The sequence below is a fragment of the Poromitra crassiceps genome, assembly GCF_964638095.1.
Source record: "Poromitra crassiceps genome assembly, chromosome: 16".
Classification (NCBI taxonomy): Eukaryota; Metazoa; Chordata; class Actinopteri; order Beryciformes; family Melamphaidae; genus Poromitra; species Poromitra crassiceps.
In genome coordinates, this window is record NC_139645.1 from 39,877,699 (window position 1) to 39,894,644 (window position 16,946).

The 16,946-nt window shown below is 47.1% G+C and overlaps 1 protein-coding gene across 1 annotated transcript; it reads left to right on the top strand.

The window, feature by feature from the left end:
• Positions 1–3,228: 3,228 nt before the first annotated feature.
• On the top strand, positions 3,229–8,209 carry dhdh.1 (dihydrodiol dehydrogenase, tandem duplicate 1; the record flags this gene model as incomplete). The annotated part of the gene is made up of 7 exons (XM_083652637.1): positions 3,229–3,318; positions 3,555–3,666; positions 4,193–4,356; positions 5,297–5,549; positions 5,778–5,902; positions 6,217–6,367; positions 8,100–8,209. 7 exons carry the CDS (start codon positions 3,229–3,231, stop codon positions 8,207–8,209), a joined length of 1,005 nt encoding a protein of 334 aa, XP_083508763.1.
• Positions 8,210–16,946: the final 8,737 nt, after the last annotated feature.

Sequence of the window (16,946 nt, forward strand, 5' to 3'; positions counted from 1 at the left end):
CATGTTCTTCTCATGAAGATCCACACCTGCAGGAAATACTGTAGCATGTTCTTCTCATGAAGATCCACACCTGCAGGAAATACTGTAGCATGTTCTCATGAAGATCCACACCTGCAGGAAATACTGTAGCATGTTCTCATGAAGATCCACACCTGCAGGAAATACTGTAGCATGTGCTCATGAAGATCCATACCTGCAGGAAATACTGTAGCATGTTCTCATGAAGATCCACACCTGCAGGAAATACTGTAGCATGTTCTCATGAAGATTCACACCTGCAGGAAATACTGTAGCATGTCCTCATGAAGATCCACACCTGCAGGAAATACTGTAGCATGTTCTTCTCATGAAGATCCATACCTGCAGGAAATACTGTAGCATGTTATTCTCATGAAGATCCACACCTGCAGGAAATACTGTAGCATGTTATTCTCATGAAGATCCACACCTGCAGGAAATACTGTAGCATGTTCTCATGAAGATCCACACCTGCAGGTAATACTGTAGCATGTTCTTCTCATGAAGATCCATACCTGCAGGTAATACTGTAGCATGTTCTTCTCATGAAGATCCACACCTGCAGGAAATACTGTAGCATGTTATTCTCATGAAGATCCACACCTGCAGGAAATACTGTAGCATGTTCTTCTCATGAAGATCCATACCTGCAGGAAATACTGTAGCATGTTCTCATGAAGATCCACACCTGCAGGAAATACTGTAGCATGTTCTTCTCATGAAGATCCACACCTGCAGGAAATACTGTAGCATGTTCTTCTCATGAAGATCCACACCTGCAGGAAATACTGTAGCATGTTCTTCTCATGAAGATCCATACCTGCAGGAAATACTGTAGCATGTTCTCATGAAGATCCACACCTGCAGGAAATACTGTAGCATGTTCTTCTCATGAAGATCCACACCTGCAGGAAATACTGTAGCATGTTCTCATGAAGATCCACACCTGCAGGAAATACTGTAGCATGTTCTCATGAAGATCCACACCTGCAGGAAATACTGTAGCATGTGCTCATGAAGATCCATACCTGCAGGAAATACTGTAGCATGTTCTCATGAAGATCCACACCTGCAGGAAATACTGTAGCATGTTCTCATGAAGATCCACACCTGCAGGAAATACTGTAGCATGTCCTCATGAAGATCCACACCTGCAGGAAATACTGTAGCATGTTCTTCTCATGAAGATCCATACCTGCAGGAAATACTGTAGCATGTTATTCTCATGAAGATCCACACCTGCAGGAAATACTGTAGCATGTTATTCTCATGAAGATCCACACCTGCAGGAAATACTGTAGCATGTTCTCATGAAGATCCACACCTGCAGGTAATACTGTAGCATGTTCTTCTCATGAAGATCCATACCTGCAGGTAATACTGTAGCATGTTCTTCTCATGAAGATCCACACCTGCAGGAAATACTGTAGCATGTTATTCTCATGAAGATCCACACCTGCAGGTAATACTGTAGCATGTTCTCATGGAAATCCACACCTGCAGGAAATACTGTAGCATGTTCTCATGAAGATCCACACCTGCAGGAAATACTGTAGCATGTTCTCATGAAGATCCACACCTGCAGGAAATACTGTAGCATGTTCTTATGGAAATCCACACCTGCAGGAAATACTGTAGCATGTTCTTATGTCCTCACCCTGATGTCCTCACCCTGATGTCCTCACCCTGACGTCCTCACCCTGACGGTGACTCACAAAAAGAGGACAGTCTGAGGGCTCCAGGAGCAACACCAGTCTCTTGGCATATTGGGGCCGCAATAAAAAGGAGAGGGCTTGGAAAAAGGCCTGTTGGACGGACTGGTAAGTTCGGAGAATATATGTCTGTTTTATTCCAGCTATCGGTTGTACTTATGAACCAAGTTAGCAGCAGGCCCAGTTAGCACAACCGCTAGTAGGCTACAGCTAGCACAATAATAATGCCGAATAATGCATCCCCCTGTTAACTTTTAGGGTCAAACATGTTTTGGGGCGGTTTTGACTTGACATTGAGAATTTCATACATGTACTCACCTGACAAATAATAATTGTATACAAATTAAATAATGGTATCATTCAACAATGGATAAATGCATTCTCATACATAATCATAATTTAAAAACATTCACTAAGATCGTAATGTTTTTGCAAATGATTTGGCGACCCCCTTGGAATATCTTTGCGGCCCACCAGTGGGCCCCATCCCACAGGTTTGGATGAATGGCAGCTCTATTCAACAGACTTGGTGTTCATATAAACACCTCACACACGGTACCAGCCATATACTAGGCTTTGACCTAGTCTTGTCTTCTGTACCCGTTGACCTCTGTATGACCTTTGACTGTTAACCCTCTACAGTGTGTCTGCCTTCTGTTTTGATTCACACCAAATGTTACAGTACCTGATGCTGCAAAACTATAATTTGTTTCACCGATCCGTGCCCAATCCTCCTCAGAGCCTGAGTGAGAAAGTGAACTCTGCTTACAACACAGTGCCCTCTACTGGCAGCATGCGGCAGGGACTTTGACACAAGCGCCCTGTCTGGATAAACAGGTAATATTTAGCTCAAGGGTAACAGAGCTGATGCTTTTCCACAGTCATCCTGGCTCAGCTTCCTGACCAGTTCAACTGGCCAGCAGCACATGAGCCAGTGATCCCCAGTGAGACTCCAGTTTAATCATTGTCCTCTTGTGCTGCTGAGAAGAACAACAAGCCACTGCAGGAGAATCAATGCCTCTGTCAATGGGACCAAGACACTTCCTGGCTCCATGACAGGGTGTGTGCTGCTCTGCAGAGTGTTGATCTATGGACAAGGTGAACCTTGGCTCCACACACATTAAACCTCAAGCTGTTAACGATGGGTCATTGACATTTTGTGTTACAGATTGTCAGAGACAACCAGCACAAACCGCTTCAGCCTGCGCCAGCGACTACAGTACACAACGGTGTGTGTGTGTGTGGTGTGAGCGTGTGTGTGTGTGTGTGTGTGTGTGTGTGTGTGTGTGTGTGTCTTACACCCGTTTCCCTGGGGTGGGAGCAGAGGGAAGGTGACATCGCCTGCCCTCCCCGGCATATAAATGCTCGCTGAAGTGCTCCAGGGCCCGGCAGTTTGCGACATTTTCTATGTCTGAACGTGCGACCTCTCCCAAGGTCACCAGTCGCCAGCAGCTCAGATCTTCGAGCTCCACTGTCACCTACTACCGTCCAGTTCAGCATGGCAACGCGATGGGGCTTGTGCGGCGCGGGGAAAATCAGCCACGACTTCAGCGTGGCCATGAAGACTCTGCCTCCTGGAGATCACCAGGTACTCCATCCAAACAAACACACGATCGTTCTTTATCGTCGTCATCACACGCGACGTCTCCCTTGCGGTGAGTTGCCACAACTGCCACCGCTGAGGCTGACGGAGGAGGTGCGCCACTGTGATGAATGTGTGTGTGTGTGTTTCTCTCTCGTGTACAGATGTTATGTATGAATGTGTGTGTGTGTGTGTGTGTGTGTGTGTGTGTGTGTGTGTGTGTATTTCTCTCTCCTGTATAGATAGTAGCCGTGGCAGCGAGGAGTCTGGAGCGAGCACAGGAGTTTTCCAAGAGGCACGGTGTGTCCAGGGCGCACGGCAGCTACGAGGAGCTGGACAGAGACGCAGACGTCGGTGGGTTCACAGCGAGGGAGGGCCCGGCTGATGGTGTTACTGTGTGTGAAGCTGAGCATCTCTCTGTTAGCCCTTGTTCACACAGGACGCCGAACGTAAGCAGAGCTGAAGCTTGAGGCAGGCACAAGCTGATCTGAGGCCTAACCGTTCACACAAGAAGCCTTCTCTTTTCCTCTCGGCGCCTCCTCGGCGCGCCTTGAACCCGCCCACAACTTCCATTGACTTCATGCCTGGCAGCTTCAAGCTTCACGTGTCACGCTTGGAAAATGGGACTGAATCCTGAACGATCGCTTGAGCAAGGCGTGAGCGTGGCTTCGGCGAGGCTTCAGCGTGACACGCACACGGGTGGTGTGAACGGCCTCGCCGGTTAACAAGGACGCCTAAATGAAACTTGTGGGTTCAGCGTAGGTTGAGCGTTGCTTCGGCGTATAGTGTGAATGGGGGCTTACTGTGTGAAGCTGAGCATGGAGCATCTCTGTGTGTGTTACTGTGTGAAGCTGAGCACGGAGCATCTCTGTGCCTACAGACGTGGTGTACCTGGGAGTGCTGCACACGGAGCACTGGAGCGTGGGCCTGATGTTCCTCAGAGCAGGGAAGAATGTTCTGTGTGAAAAACCTTTCGCCATGAACTCCAGGCAGGTGAGGGACCTCGTCGACGCCTCCAGGAAAAGCAACGTCTTTCTGATGGAGGTAAGGAAGCTGTGGCTATTCCCCTCCATCGCTGAAAATAACCGACAGTTTTAAAGTCAGATGGCATTGCAATTTCGGTTAACACTTTTAACCAAATCGACTTTACAGTATTGAAAGTGTTGAAATGAAATCCCTGAGCGTGTTTGAACCATGGTCTTCTCATGGTGTAGTCGTGCTGACCAATTCGGGGCCCGCGGTGTTTGTTTTGGCCTGCCACGGATTTGGGGGAAAAAAATGTTTTTTTTTGTTTGTTTTTTTCCCTCGATTTTTTATCCAGAATGCAACTCGGGCAAGTTATCAGATATCTGCACTGATTGCAAAGGGTGGACGAGCTTTTTCATGTGGTGACTTTGTGAAACAGTGTCTGAATGTGGCTGCGGATACTGTGTTCACTCCTGAGATTGCATCCCTGCAAATTGTCATGGCAAATTGTTTACAAAAGATGGACAATAAAGCTGATTTTCAAAGTACCTTGAGGATTTTTCAAGTTGTGAATTAAGTCAAATTTCTCTCTTGATTACAAAGGTGGAAAATACAACTGTTTTTAACTGGGTGTTTACTGATTAAATGTTTAAGCTCCCCACAAATGCAGATGTTTTTTTTTAATATAACCAATTGCAAATTATTACAATTACCAAACAGATAAAAAGTAGATTATTATATTGAAATGTTATTTTAGATTTAGAATGTTAATTTTCTATAAAACACAATACATTTTAATGTAATTCCACAACGTTTATTTTTGGCCCTCGGCCCTCCACCCACATTGAGTTTTGGCCCTTCATGGGAAAGAATTTGGGCACTCCTGGCACTCTAGTGTGATAGGCACTTCTGCAGCAACGTTAATGCAGGAAGGAGAGTTAAATGAGTGTTCAGGTGTAACTCCAGCGTATGAGCTGTGTTTTCCACGCAGTGTGTCTGTCTGCTCTGTCCCTGTCAGGCCATCTGGTCCCGCTGTTTTCCGGTGCACGCGGAGGTGCGCAGGCTGCTGGCAGAGCAGGCGGTCGGGGAGGTGAAGTTGGTGAAGGCCTACTTCGGCTCCCCTCAGCTGCACATCCCCCGCTCGGTGAAGAAGGAGCTGGGCGGCGGAGCCCTGCTGGACATCAGCGTGTACTGCCTGCAGTTTGTGCTGATGGTGTTCGACGGGGAGAGGCCAGAGTCCATCCAGGCCACAGGGGTCCTGCTCGACTCAGGTAGAACTCAATGTGTAGGGCAGGCAGCAGAAGAGCTGTGGGGGGTTCGTGTTAAGACTGCTTAAGAAGACCGACGTTTTTGTGTGTGATCAAATTTATTTTTATTTTTTATTGGGTACAAAGGGAAGATCAGAGTAGTATCATTAACCACATTGTGTGCTTAGCAGGCATTTGTTGTACAGCAGATTCATAATGATTAACTTTTTTTTCCCCTGCTGATGTTTGAAGGAGTGGATGAGTCCATGGTGGTGGTGATGAAGTTCTCCAGGAGCAGAATGGCCTTCTGTACATTTTCTATTGCTGTTCCACTGCCAAATGATGCCACCATCAGTGGCACTAAGGGTACCATCAGGGTATGCCAGACAACAAGTCCTCCCTGTTCACATTAGTTAAGAGTTAATTAATTTCACAAATAAATTGAAGCATTCAGACACAGATCCATATCAGTCCAATTTAAATTTCCAGATGACTAATGTTTCAAAATTGTGGGTTACATCACCATGTGAGAGGTTGTGCGTTCAGAATGTCATCTTCAGAATGTAACCAGCCATGAGGAGACGTGTGTGTGTGTGTGAAGTTTCTTCACACACACGTCTCCTCTTATGGTTGGTTGTTCATCTGAAGGCTTCAGTTGACACAGAAGCTGGATGTCTTGTCTGTCCTCCAGGTTCCTGGCCCCATGCACTGCCCCACCACACTAGTGGTGAATGAGAAGGAGACACAGTTCCCTCTGCCTGAACCCTGCTCGCCCCTGAACTTCACCAACAGCACTGGGCTTCGTTATGAGGCAGAAGAAGTGAGGCAATGCCTTCTTAAAGGTAGGTCCAGAGCCGTGTATATACAGTAGAAGAGTCGCGACATCTCCATTGACTCCAATGGACCAGTTTTTTACTCTCAAGAGTTCCAGGAAGTAAGGTCCTGGATTAAGCAGCACTGTTGAGTTGCAGCAAAATGGACAGTTTGTGTTGTACAGTACAACACAAACTGTCCATTTTGCTGCAACTCGACTTGTACTTTGAAAGTTATTATTATTATTATTTTTTAATCAAATTGTACATTATCAGCTTTATTTTAGCATTCAAAAGTAGCACGAGACCCCTTCCTGGCTGTTGATTGGCTAATGAGTCACGCATTTTGGTCCTCCGCTGACACCACTCTCTCTCTAACTTGCTCTGGGTAGGTCATGATGGTCATGGTGTGTTTCTCTTCAAAGAGATGAAATTGTTTCAACAGCCTTTCAAAGACTGACTTTGAATGGACGACACTATAACACAGTGAAGCAGTTTGAATGGACGACACTATAACACAGTGAAGCAGTTTGAATGGACGACACTATAACACAGTGAAGCAGTAGACTTTGAATGGACGACACTATAACACAGTGAAGCAGTTTGAATGGACGACACTATAACACAGTGAAGCAGTAGACTTTGAATGGACGACACTATAACACAGTGAAGCAGTAGACTTTGAATGGACGACACTATAACACAGTGAAGCAGACTTTGAATGGACGACACTATAACACAGTGAAGCAGACTTTGAATGGACGACACTATAACACAGTGAAGCAGACTTTGAATGGACGACACTATAACACAGTGAAGCAGACTTTGAATGGACGACACTATAACACAGTGAAGCAGACTTTGAATGGACGACACTATAACACAGTGAAGCAGACTTTGAATGGACGACACTATAACACAGTGAAGCAGACTTTGAATGGACGACACTATAACACAGTGAAGCAGACTTTGAATGGACGACACTATAACACAGTGAAGCAGACTTTGAATGGACGACACTATAACACAGTGAAGCAGACTTTGAATGGACGACACTATAACACAGTGAAGCAGACTTTGAATGGACGACACTATAACACAGTGAAGCAGACTTTGAATGGACGACACTATAACACAGTGAAGCAGACTTTGAATGGACGACACTATAACACAGTGAAGCAGACTTTGAATGGACGACACTATAACACAGTGAAGCAGACTTTGAATGGACGACACTATAACACAGTGAAGCAGACTTTGAATGGACGACACTATAACACAGTGAAGCAGACTTTGAATGGACGACACTATAACACAGTGAAGCAGACTTTGAATGGACGACACTATAACACAGTGAAGCAGACTTTGAATGGACGACACTATAACACAGTGAAGCAGACTTTGAATGGACGACACTATAACACAGTGAAGCAGACTTTGAATGGACGACACTATAACACAGTGAAGCAGTAGCATTGTTTTCCTTGAGCTTCGTGTAGAGTTACTATCTATTCAGTCACACACAAAGGGCTGGTAAGAGACCTGGGGAAAATGCTATCAGTCCTTGGAATATCGACCCCCCCCTAACTTATATTTTTATTATTATCATTATTTTAGCTTCAAATACTAAATTGTCTGATATCTGTCTACCTGAATAGCCATAATTTATGCTTAATTGTGGCTAGAAAATGACTGACTTAGTCCATGTGTACGTCTGGCACGTGGTGGCTTACCATACTGACCTGTTCCTCCTCATCCACAGGACTGAAGGAGAGCCCGCGGATGCCTCTGGCAGACTCTGTCCTGCTGACAGAGATCATGGATGAAGCCAGGAAACAGGTGGGCGTCATCTTCAACCAGGACAGCCAATGATATCGCTCCAAAAACCAAGCCATTTGAGCTGATCTGAAACGACTCGGGATTGGATAGAGAGAGCTGCGTGGGGGGGGGGGGGGGGGGGGTCTTTGGATCTTTGCTCCGAGCAGATCCGTCATCATGGTACCGTGTCGCAGGGTACGGGTCATGTGACACGTGCATGGTCATGTGACACGTGCATGGTCATGTGACGTAGCCTGCGGCCATGAGGAGAAATCTAATTATGAGACAACTGTGACTTGACTTGATGACAGTGAGTTGAGCCACAGAATACAAGATACAGTCTCAGCAATGTATTTGCATCTAAATATTGGGCGCGTTCACCACGGTTCACCACTGTTCACTCACCACTGTTCACCACTGTTCACTCACCACGGTTCACCACTGTTCACCACTGTTCACTCACCACTGTTCACCACTGTTCACCACTGTTCTACTAAGAGTTTGATGCTCTTTGGAACTCGAACTCAAAACACAGGTTCACTCCCATGTTTACAAGACAGACATTGTCTGAGTGAACACACCTACGTATGTACATACCTTACAATCGCTAAATCATGTAAATGTCAACAAAGCTATATTGGCGATTGGAACACCTGTGTTGTTACACCAGCTGTCACTGTGAGGCTTATGATTGATGACTCCAATAAAGGGCTACTTGTGAAAGCCATGTTTCATTGAATGAGTTGGTTGGTTCAAATATCATGCGTTTGAGAAGAAGAGACTTCTAGCAACATTTGAATCAAAGTGTCCTGTCATGTCTGACCCTGGCAGAGGTCTAACAGATTAATGCTCTCCGTACAGAAATAGGTTGCAGCACTGTCTGCTTTTCAAGGTGAGGACAGAGGAAAGCCTTTATGAGTCGGCTCATTTAGGACACTTGTTCTCAACCTTTTTGGCTCATAATATGACCCTTAAAAAAGTGACGGATGTCTAGTCCCTACCCTCTGCTGCCCCCCCCCCCCCCACACACACACACACAGAATGATGGAATTTGATGCAAAAAAAAGATTATCTCAAAATTCTCCTTTCACCTGATTAAAGATTGAATGAAGCAGATATTATTATATTACTGTCTAATAGGTTTCCTAATCTCGCCAACGTTGAGAACCAACTGACCAACTATATAATAATGCAGTGAATAATGCTACTGTACATTTTGCTATATCTCTGTGATCCTGACCTCTGACCTACAGGAATCAATCACCAGGGCTTTGTTGTTGTGAATACAGTTTAGCCACTTTTTTTTTTTAGACTGATATAAAACGTTATGCAGAAATTACATAGCAGCTTGATAATAGCCTAATTCCCATAGTATCAAAATGAGGTAAGCATGTTGAAGGAGTTTTTATATTGCCCTGCATCTGAATACCATTATTGTCATCATCACCACCACCATCATCATCATCAACATTTGTTTTGTGTAAAGTTACATACTACAGTACACACAGTCAAAATTGATACTCTGTCTCCACCTTCTGGCAGGAGATTGCCACTGTTCATGTTGTGAAAATCTCCATGTTCAATAGACATCCAGGTGGGAAATATGTAGTGGCAGAAAAATCAGGAATGATGTCACAGTGGGCCTGAAAGACACAGTTTTATAAATCATGTATTAAGACCAGTGTTGCGGGTAACATATTACATTGATTGATTGATTGATTTTTATTCAATGTGTCATTCACTTGACAGTGCCCAGCCCTCATGGGCTTACAAGACACACAAATTATAAATTATACAGTACAACATATGCCAACGCCGCAGTAATAAAACTAAATCACAGCATAAGATAACATACACCACAGCAGCAAAACAAAATCATTACATAATTTTCTGAACAGAACATTCTGCCTTAGCTCCCATGGTAGCTTACATGTAATATATTACTTTTAGCAGTAACTCAGTAATATAACGTATTACTTATAGGATTTCAGTAATATTATACCAGTTACTTTGTCAAGTAACTCAAGTTACAAATTGAGTTACATTTTATTAAATCAAACCACATATTTAAAAAAGATACAATCATTTCCTAATCAAACTGTGTGTTTTTATGCAAATAACCACTATAGATGACAATAACAAAGGAAAATAATAACATTTAGAATTTTGGACAGTTTAAACTGACTTCAAGGCGGTTGAAATAGTTTTTTTGGGATGGTTCCGGGCCGGCGATGTCATTCTGCTGCTGCTGTTGTTTCGGTAAAAGTAATGCAAAAGTAGTGTAATAAGTAACGAGTTACTCTACACAGAAAGTAATATTGTAAAGTAAATTATTACTTTCAAATGAAAGTAACTAGTAATATGTAGTATATTACATTTTGAAAGTAACTTGCCCAACACTGATTAAGACATAGACCATCTTGTGATAGGATCACACCATCCACGACGTTTAACGGTCCCTTCGCTGCTTCCTATCCCCCTACTTCCGGGCCCCCTTGCTCGGAGCACACCCATTTTTGAACTCAGCCTTCATTGTGATCTGAACTACATAATGTTTAAAGTTCCGTGAGTGCATCTTGCACGGTTGTGAGGCTATTGATAATATCTGTCCACAGACAGATAAACACCTGGCAAAGTATTCATCATCATTATCATCATCAGTATATCCAGCATTCCTGAAGTATGCCATCAAGGAGCAGCCAGGGCGAGGCCACATAGCGGCCCGAGCTGCGTATGTGAGCTGCAGGGTCACCTCGGCGAGCTGCAGGGCAGGCGATAATGGTTTGATCCATTCTTAGTTTGTGGAGTGGCTGCTCTAATGGTTTGACCCATCCTTAGTTTGTGGAGTGGCTGCTCTAATGGTTTGATCCATTCTTAGTTTGTGGAGGGGCTGCTGTAATGGTTTGATCCATTCTTAGTTTGTGGAGTGGCTGCTGTAATGGTTTGATCCATTCTTAGTTTGTGGAGTGGCTGCTCTAATGGTTTGATCCATTCTTAATTTGTGGAGTGGCTGCTGTAATGGTTTGATCCATTCTTAGTTTGTGGAGTGGCTGCTGTAATGGTTTGATCCATTCTTAGTTTGTGGAGTGGCTGCTGTAATGGTTTGATCCATTCTTAATTTGTGGAGGGGCTGCTGTAATGGTTTGATCCATTCTTAATTTGTGGAGTGGCTGCTCTAATGGTTTGATCCATTCTTAGTTTGTGGAGTGGCTGCTCTAATGGTTTGATCCATTCTTAGTTTGTGGAGTGGCTGCTGTAATGGTTTGATCCATTCTTAGTTTGTGGAGGGGCTGCTGTAATGGTTTGATCCATTCTTAGTTTGTGGAGGGGCTGCTGTAATGGTTTGATCCATTCTTAGTTTGTGGAGGGGCTGCTGTAATGGTTTGATCCATTCTTAGTTTGTGGAGGGACTGCTGTAATGGTTTGATCCATTCTTAGTTTGTGGAGTGGCTGCTCTAATGGTTTGATCCATTCTTAGTTTGTGGAGTGGCTGCTCTAATGGTTTGATCCATTTTTAGTTTGTGGAGTGGCTGCTGTAATGGTTTGATCCATTCTTAATTTGTGGAGGGGCTGCTGTAATGGTTTGATCCATTCTTAGTTTGTGGAGTGGCTGCTGTAATGGTTTGATCCATTCTTAGTTTGTGGAGTGGCTGCTCTAATGGTTTGATCCATTCTTAGTTTGTGGAGTGGCTGCTGTAATGGTTTGATCCATTCTTAATTTGTGGAGTGGCTGCTGTAATGGTTTGATCCATTCTTAGTTTGTGGAGTGGCTGCTGTAATGGTTTGATCCATTCTTAGTTTGTGGAGTGGCTGCTCTAATGGTTTGATCCATTCTTAGTTTGTGGAGTGGCTGCTGTAATGGTTTGATCCATTCTTAGTTTGTGGAGTGGCTGCTGTAATGGTTTGATCCATTCTTAGTTTGTGGAGGGGCTGCTGTAATGGTTTGATCCATTCTTAGTTTGTGGAGTGGCTGCTCTAATGGTTTGATCCATTCTTAGTTTGTGGAGTGGCTGCTCTAATGGTTTGATCCATTCTTAGTTTGTGGAGTGGCTGCTGTAATGGTTTGATCCATTCTTAGTTTGTGGAGGGGCTGCTGTAATGGTTTGATCCATTCTTAGTTTGTGGAGGGGCTGCTGTAATGGTTTGATCCATTCTTAGTTTGTGGAGGGGCTGCTGTAATGGTTTGATCCATTCTTAGTTTGTGGAGGGACTGCTGTAATGGTTTGATCCATTCTTAGTTTGTGGAGTGGCTGCTCTAATGGTTTGATCCATTCTTAGTTTGTGGAGTGGCTGCTCTAATGGTTTGATCCATTTTTAGTTTGTGGAGTGGCTGCTGTAATGGTTTGATCCATTCTTAATTTGTGGAGGGGCTGCTGTAATGGTTTGATCCATTCTTAGTTTGTGGAGTGGCTGCTGTAATGGTTTGATCCATTCTTAGTTTGTGGAGTGGCTGCTCTAATGGTTTGATCCATTCTTAGTTTGTGGAGTGGCTGCTGTAATGGTTTGATCCATTCTTAATTTGTGGAGTGGCTGCTGTAATGGTTTGATCCATTCTTAGTTTGTGGAGTGGCTGCTGTAATGGTTTGATCCATTCTTAGTTTGTGGAGTGGCTGCTCTAATGGTTTGATCCATTCTTAGTTTGTGGAGTGGCTGCTGTAATGGTTTGATCCATTCTTAGTTTGTGGAGTGGCTGCTGTAATGGTTTGATCCATTCTTAGTTTGTGGAGTGGCTGCTGTAATGGTTTGATCCATTCTTAGTTTGTGGAGTGGCTGCTGTAATGGTTTGATCCATTCTTAGTTTGTGGAGTGGCTGCTGTAATGGTGAGCCGTGCTCCTCACGCCAAGCATCATTTGTTACCGGGGAAGCTGGAGTTCTTGGGGTCGGGGAGCGGGGCTGCATAGCAACCCCACAGCACTTCCTGTTGAGCTGGGGGCTGAACGGCGGTGCGCCGCCTCCGCCCTTTGAAAAGCAGCCGGGAGGCAGATCACTTACAATCGCTTTGTGAGAGAGAGAAACGAGCGGAAAGGCAAAGCTCTCAGTTCACTGCATTCTTAACAAGAAGGCTTGAAAGGACTGGACCCATAGGGTTTCTGAAGGCCAATATTGTTCTATTTGATTGGCTGAAGAAAGGTGCAAGGTGATCACATGACCAGTCAGTTACAGTGTATATTGGATGCAAGTGACCCTAATCATCTTCGCTAGTTTTAAATTGTTTGTGGTGAAAAAAATAAAATAATCAGGCGACCCTATTTGGATTCCAGGTGACCCCACTTAGGGTCGCGACCCCTAAGGTTGGGAACCACGGGGTTAGGACTTGGAGTACCCTAAGCCCTCCCCTGGAGCCCCTAATCCATATCCAAACCCTAACCAAGTAGCTACCACTGCCTACACCTCACATGTGGAGACCCCTCCCCAATTCCTACACCTCACCTGTGGAGACCCCTCCCCAATACCTACACCTCACCCGTGGAGACCCCTCCCCAATACCTACACCTAACCTGTTGAGACCCCTCCCCAATACCTACACCTCACCTGTGGAGACCCCTCCCCAATACCTACACCTAACCTGTTGAGACCCCTCCCCAATACCTACACCTCACCCGTGGAGACCCCTCCCCAATACCTACACCTAACCTGTTGAGACCCCTCCCCAATACCTACACCTCACCCGTGGAGACCCCTCCCCAATACCTACACCTAACCTGTTGAGACCCCTCCCCAATACCTACACCTCACCTGTTGAGACCCCTCCTCAATACCTACACCTCACCTGTGGAGACCCCTCCTCAATACCTACACCTAACCTGTGGAGACCCCTCCCCAATACCTACACCTAACCTGTGGAGACCCCTCCTCAATACCTACACCTAACCTGTGGAGACCCCTCCCCAATACCTACACCTAACCTGTGGAGACCCCTCCCCAATACCTACACCTAACCTGTGGAGACCCCTCCCCAATACCTACACCTCACCTGTTGAGACCCCTCCCCAATCCATACACCTAACCTGTGGAGACCCCTCCCCAATCCCCACACCTAACCTGTGGAGACCCCTCCCCAATACCTACACCTCACCTGTGGAGACCCCTCCTCAATACCTCCACCTCACCTGTGGAGACCCCTCCCCAATACCTACATCTAACCTGTGGAGACCCCTCCTCAATACCTACACCTAACCTGTGGAGACCCCTCCCCAATACCATTACCCCCCGTCTCCTGCCCCCACACTACCCCCCGTCTCCTGCCCCCACATTACCCCCCGTCTCCTGCCCCCACATTACCCCCCGTCTCCTGCCCCCACATTACCCCCCGTCTCCTGCCCCCACACTACCCCCCATCTCCTTCCCCCACACTACCCCCCATCTCCTGCCCCCACACTACCCCCCGTCTCCTGCCCCCACATTACCCCCCGTCTCCTGCCCCCACATTACCCCCCGTCTCCTGCCCCCACATTACCCCCCGTCTCCTGCCCCCACATTACCCCCCGTCTCCTGCCCCCACACTACCCCCCATCTCCTGCCCCCACACTACCCCCCATCTCCTGCCCCCACACTACCCCCCGTCTCCTGCCCCCACATCACCCCCCGTCTCCTGCCCCCACATCACCCCCCGTCTCCTGCCCCCACACTACCCCCCATCTCCTGCCCCCACATTACCCCCCATCTCCTGCCCCCACATCACCCCCCGTCTCCTGCCCCCACACTACCCCCCGTCTCCTGCCCCCACACTACCCCCCATCTCCTGCCCCCACACTACCCCCCATCTCCTGCCCCCACACTACCCCCCGTCTCCTGCCCCCACATCACCCCCCGTCTCCTGCCCCCACATCACCCCCCGTCTCCTGCCCCCACACTACCCCCCGTCTCCTGCCCCCACACTACCCCCCATCTCCTGCCCCCACACTACCCCCCATCTCCTGCCCCCACACTACCCCCCGTCTCCTGCCCCCACACTACCCCCCGTCTCCTGCCCCCACATTACCCCCCGTCTCCTGCCCCCACACTGGGCCAGTGTTCCAGCCTGCCTTCCTGTCAGAGACAAAGCCTCTCCTCTCTTTGTCGGAGAGGGAGGCCGACCTCCAGCCTCATTGTGCATTCGTTAGCATTCGTCTGCCGCAGCTCAACAACTTGACTCCTCAAACTGCCCGGCTGCTGGAGAGGAAGTGCTGTGGGCGAGTGAGTGTGTGTGTGTGAGTGTGTGTGTGTGTGTGTGTGTGTGTGTGTGTGTGTGTGTGTGTGTGTGTGTAAGACGAAGAGAGTGTGTTTGTGTTTGTTTTCTTTTGAACCGCACGCACACGCTTTCAATTCTATCTTTAAGCCTATTTACACCTGGCATTAACATGCGTTTTCTGCCATCAGATTGCAATCAGATTGTGCTTGACCACTTGAAAGTACAGGTCTAAACGCCCCCCCCGCCCCCCAGGACACATTGAAGATGGATTGCAATCTGATCGGACAAACCGCCTCCGGAGGTGGTCAGGGATGCATTGTGTACACATTGAACACAAGTGTAAATGCGATGTGTCCTCTCAATCTGGATACAGCAACTGTATGCGGATTGAGAGGAGAACCATTTTGGGTGTTAATAAGTTATCTGGATGCCTTGGCCTGGTCACAGAGTCCTGCTCAGAGAGACCACAGCACACTGTGTGCCTTGACGTGGTCACAGAGTGCTGCTCATGAAGATCACCACAGCACACTGTGTGCCTTGATGTGGTCACAGAGTCCTGCTCACAGAGACCACAGCACACTGTGTGCCTTGACGTGGTCACAGAGTCCTGCTCACAGAGGCCACAGCACACTGTGGGCCTTGACGTGGTCACAGAGTCCTGCTCACAGAGACCACAGCACACTGTGTGCCTTGGCCTGGTCACAGAGTCCTGCTCATGAAGATCACCACAGCACACTGTGTGCCTTGACGTGGTCACAGAGTCCTGCTCATGAAGATCACCACAGCACACTGTGTGCCTTGACGTGGTCACAGAGTCCTGCTCATGAAGATCACCACAGCACACTGTGTGCCTTGACGTGGTCACAGAGTGCTGCTCATGAAGATCACCACAGCACACTGTGTGCCTTGACGTGGTCACAGAGTCCTGCTCATGAAGATCACCACAGCACACTGTGTGCCTTGACGTGGTCACAGAGTCCTGCTCACAAAGACCACAGCACAAGTGACATTCCGGCCGGGGCGCTCACTCATTGGCAGACATGGGACCAAGTCCCTTTGGTCCAAGTCTCAAGTAAGTCCCAAGTCCCCGGCTCCAGGATGAAGAGACTGGGGAGTTATTGCGCCCCCTTCCTGACATTGCTGGTACCAATGGATTAATTCCTTCATATGAGCTCAGGATGTTCACTCTGGCTTTAAAAGAAAACAGCAGTGTCACGCTACGACATGTAGAAGAGTAGTTTAACTGGGGTGGAGGCGGGGCATACAACTGAACACAAACCAGTCATCCGAGTTGAGCCACAATTTTATGTAGTGTGTGTGTATGTGTGTGTGTGTGTGTAGTGTAATGTTCAGTGTGTGTGTGTGTGTGTGTGTGTGTGTGTGTGTGTGTGTGTACACATTGTATATTTCAGTGTGTGTCTTGTCTCAGGTGTCACATCCAGGCCAGGCGGAGGTGGGAGGAACAAGGCGGTGTGGAGTTACCTTTCAGGTGGGCTGGAGGAGGGGCAGGTGTAGGGTGTGAGGGGGGGGAGGGGCATGGAGGAGGGGCAGGTGTAGTGTGTGTGTGTGTGTGTGTGTGTGTGTGTGGGGGGGGGGGGGGGGGGGGGGGGCGTGGAGGA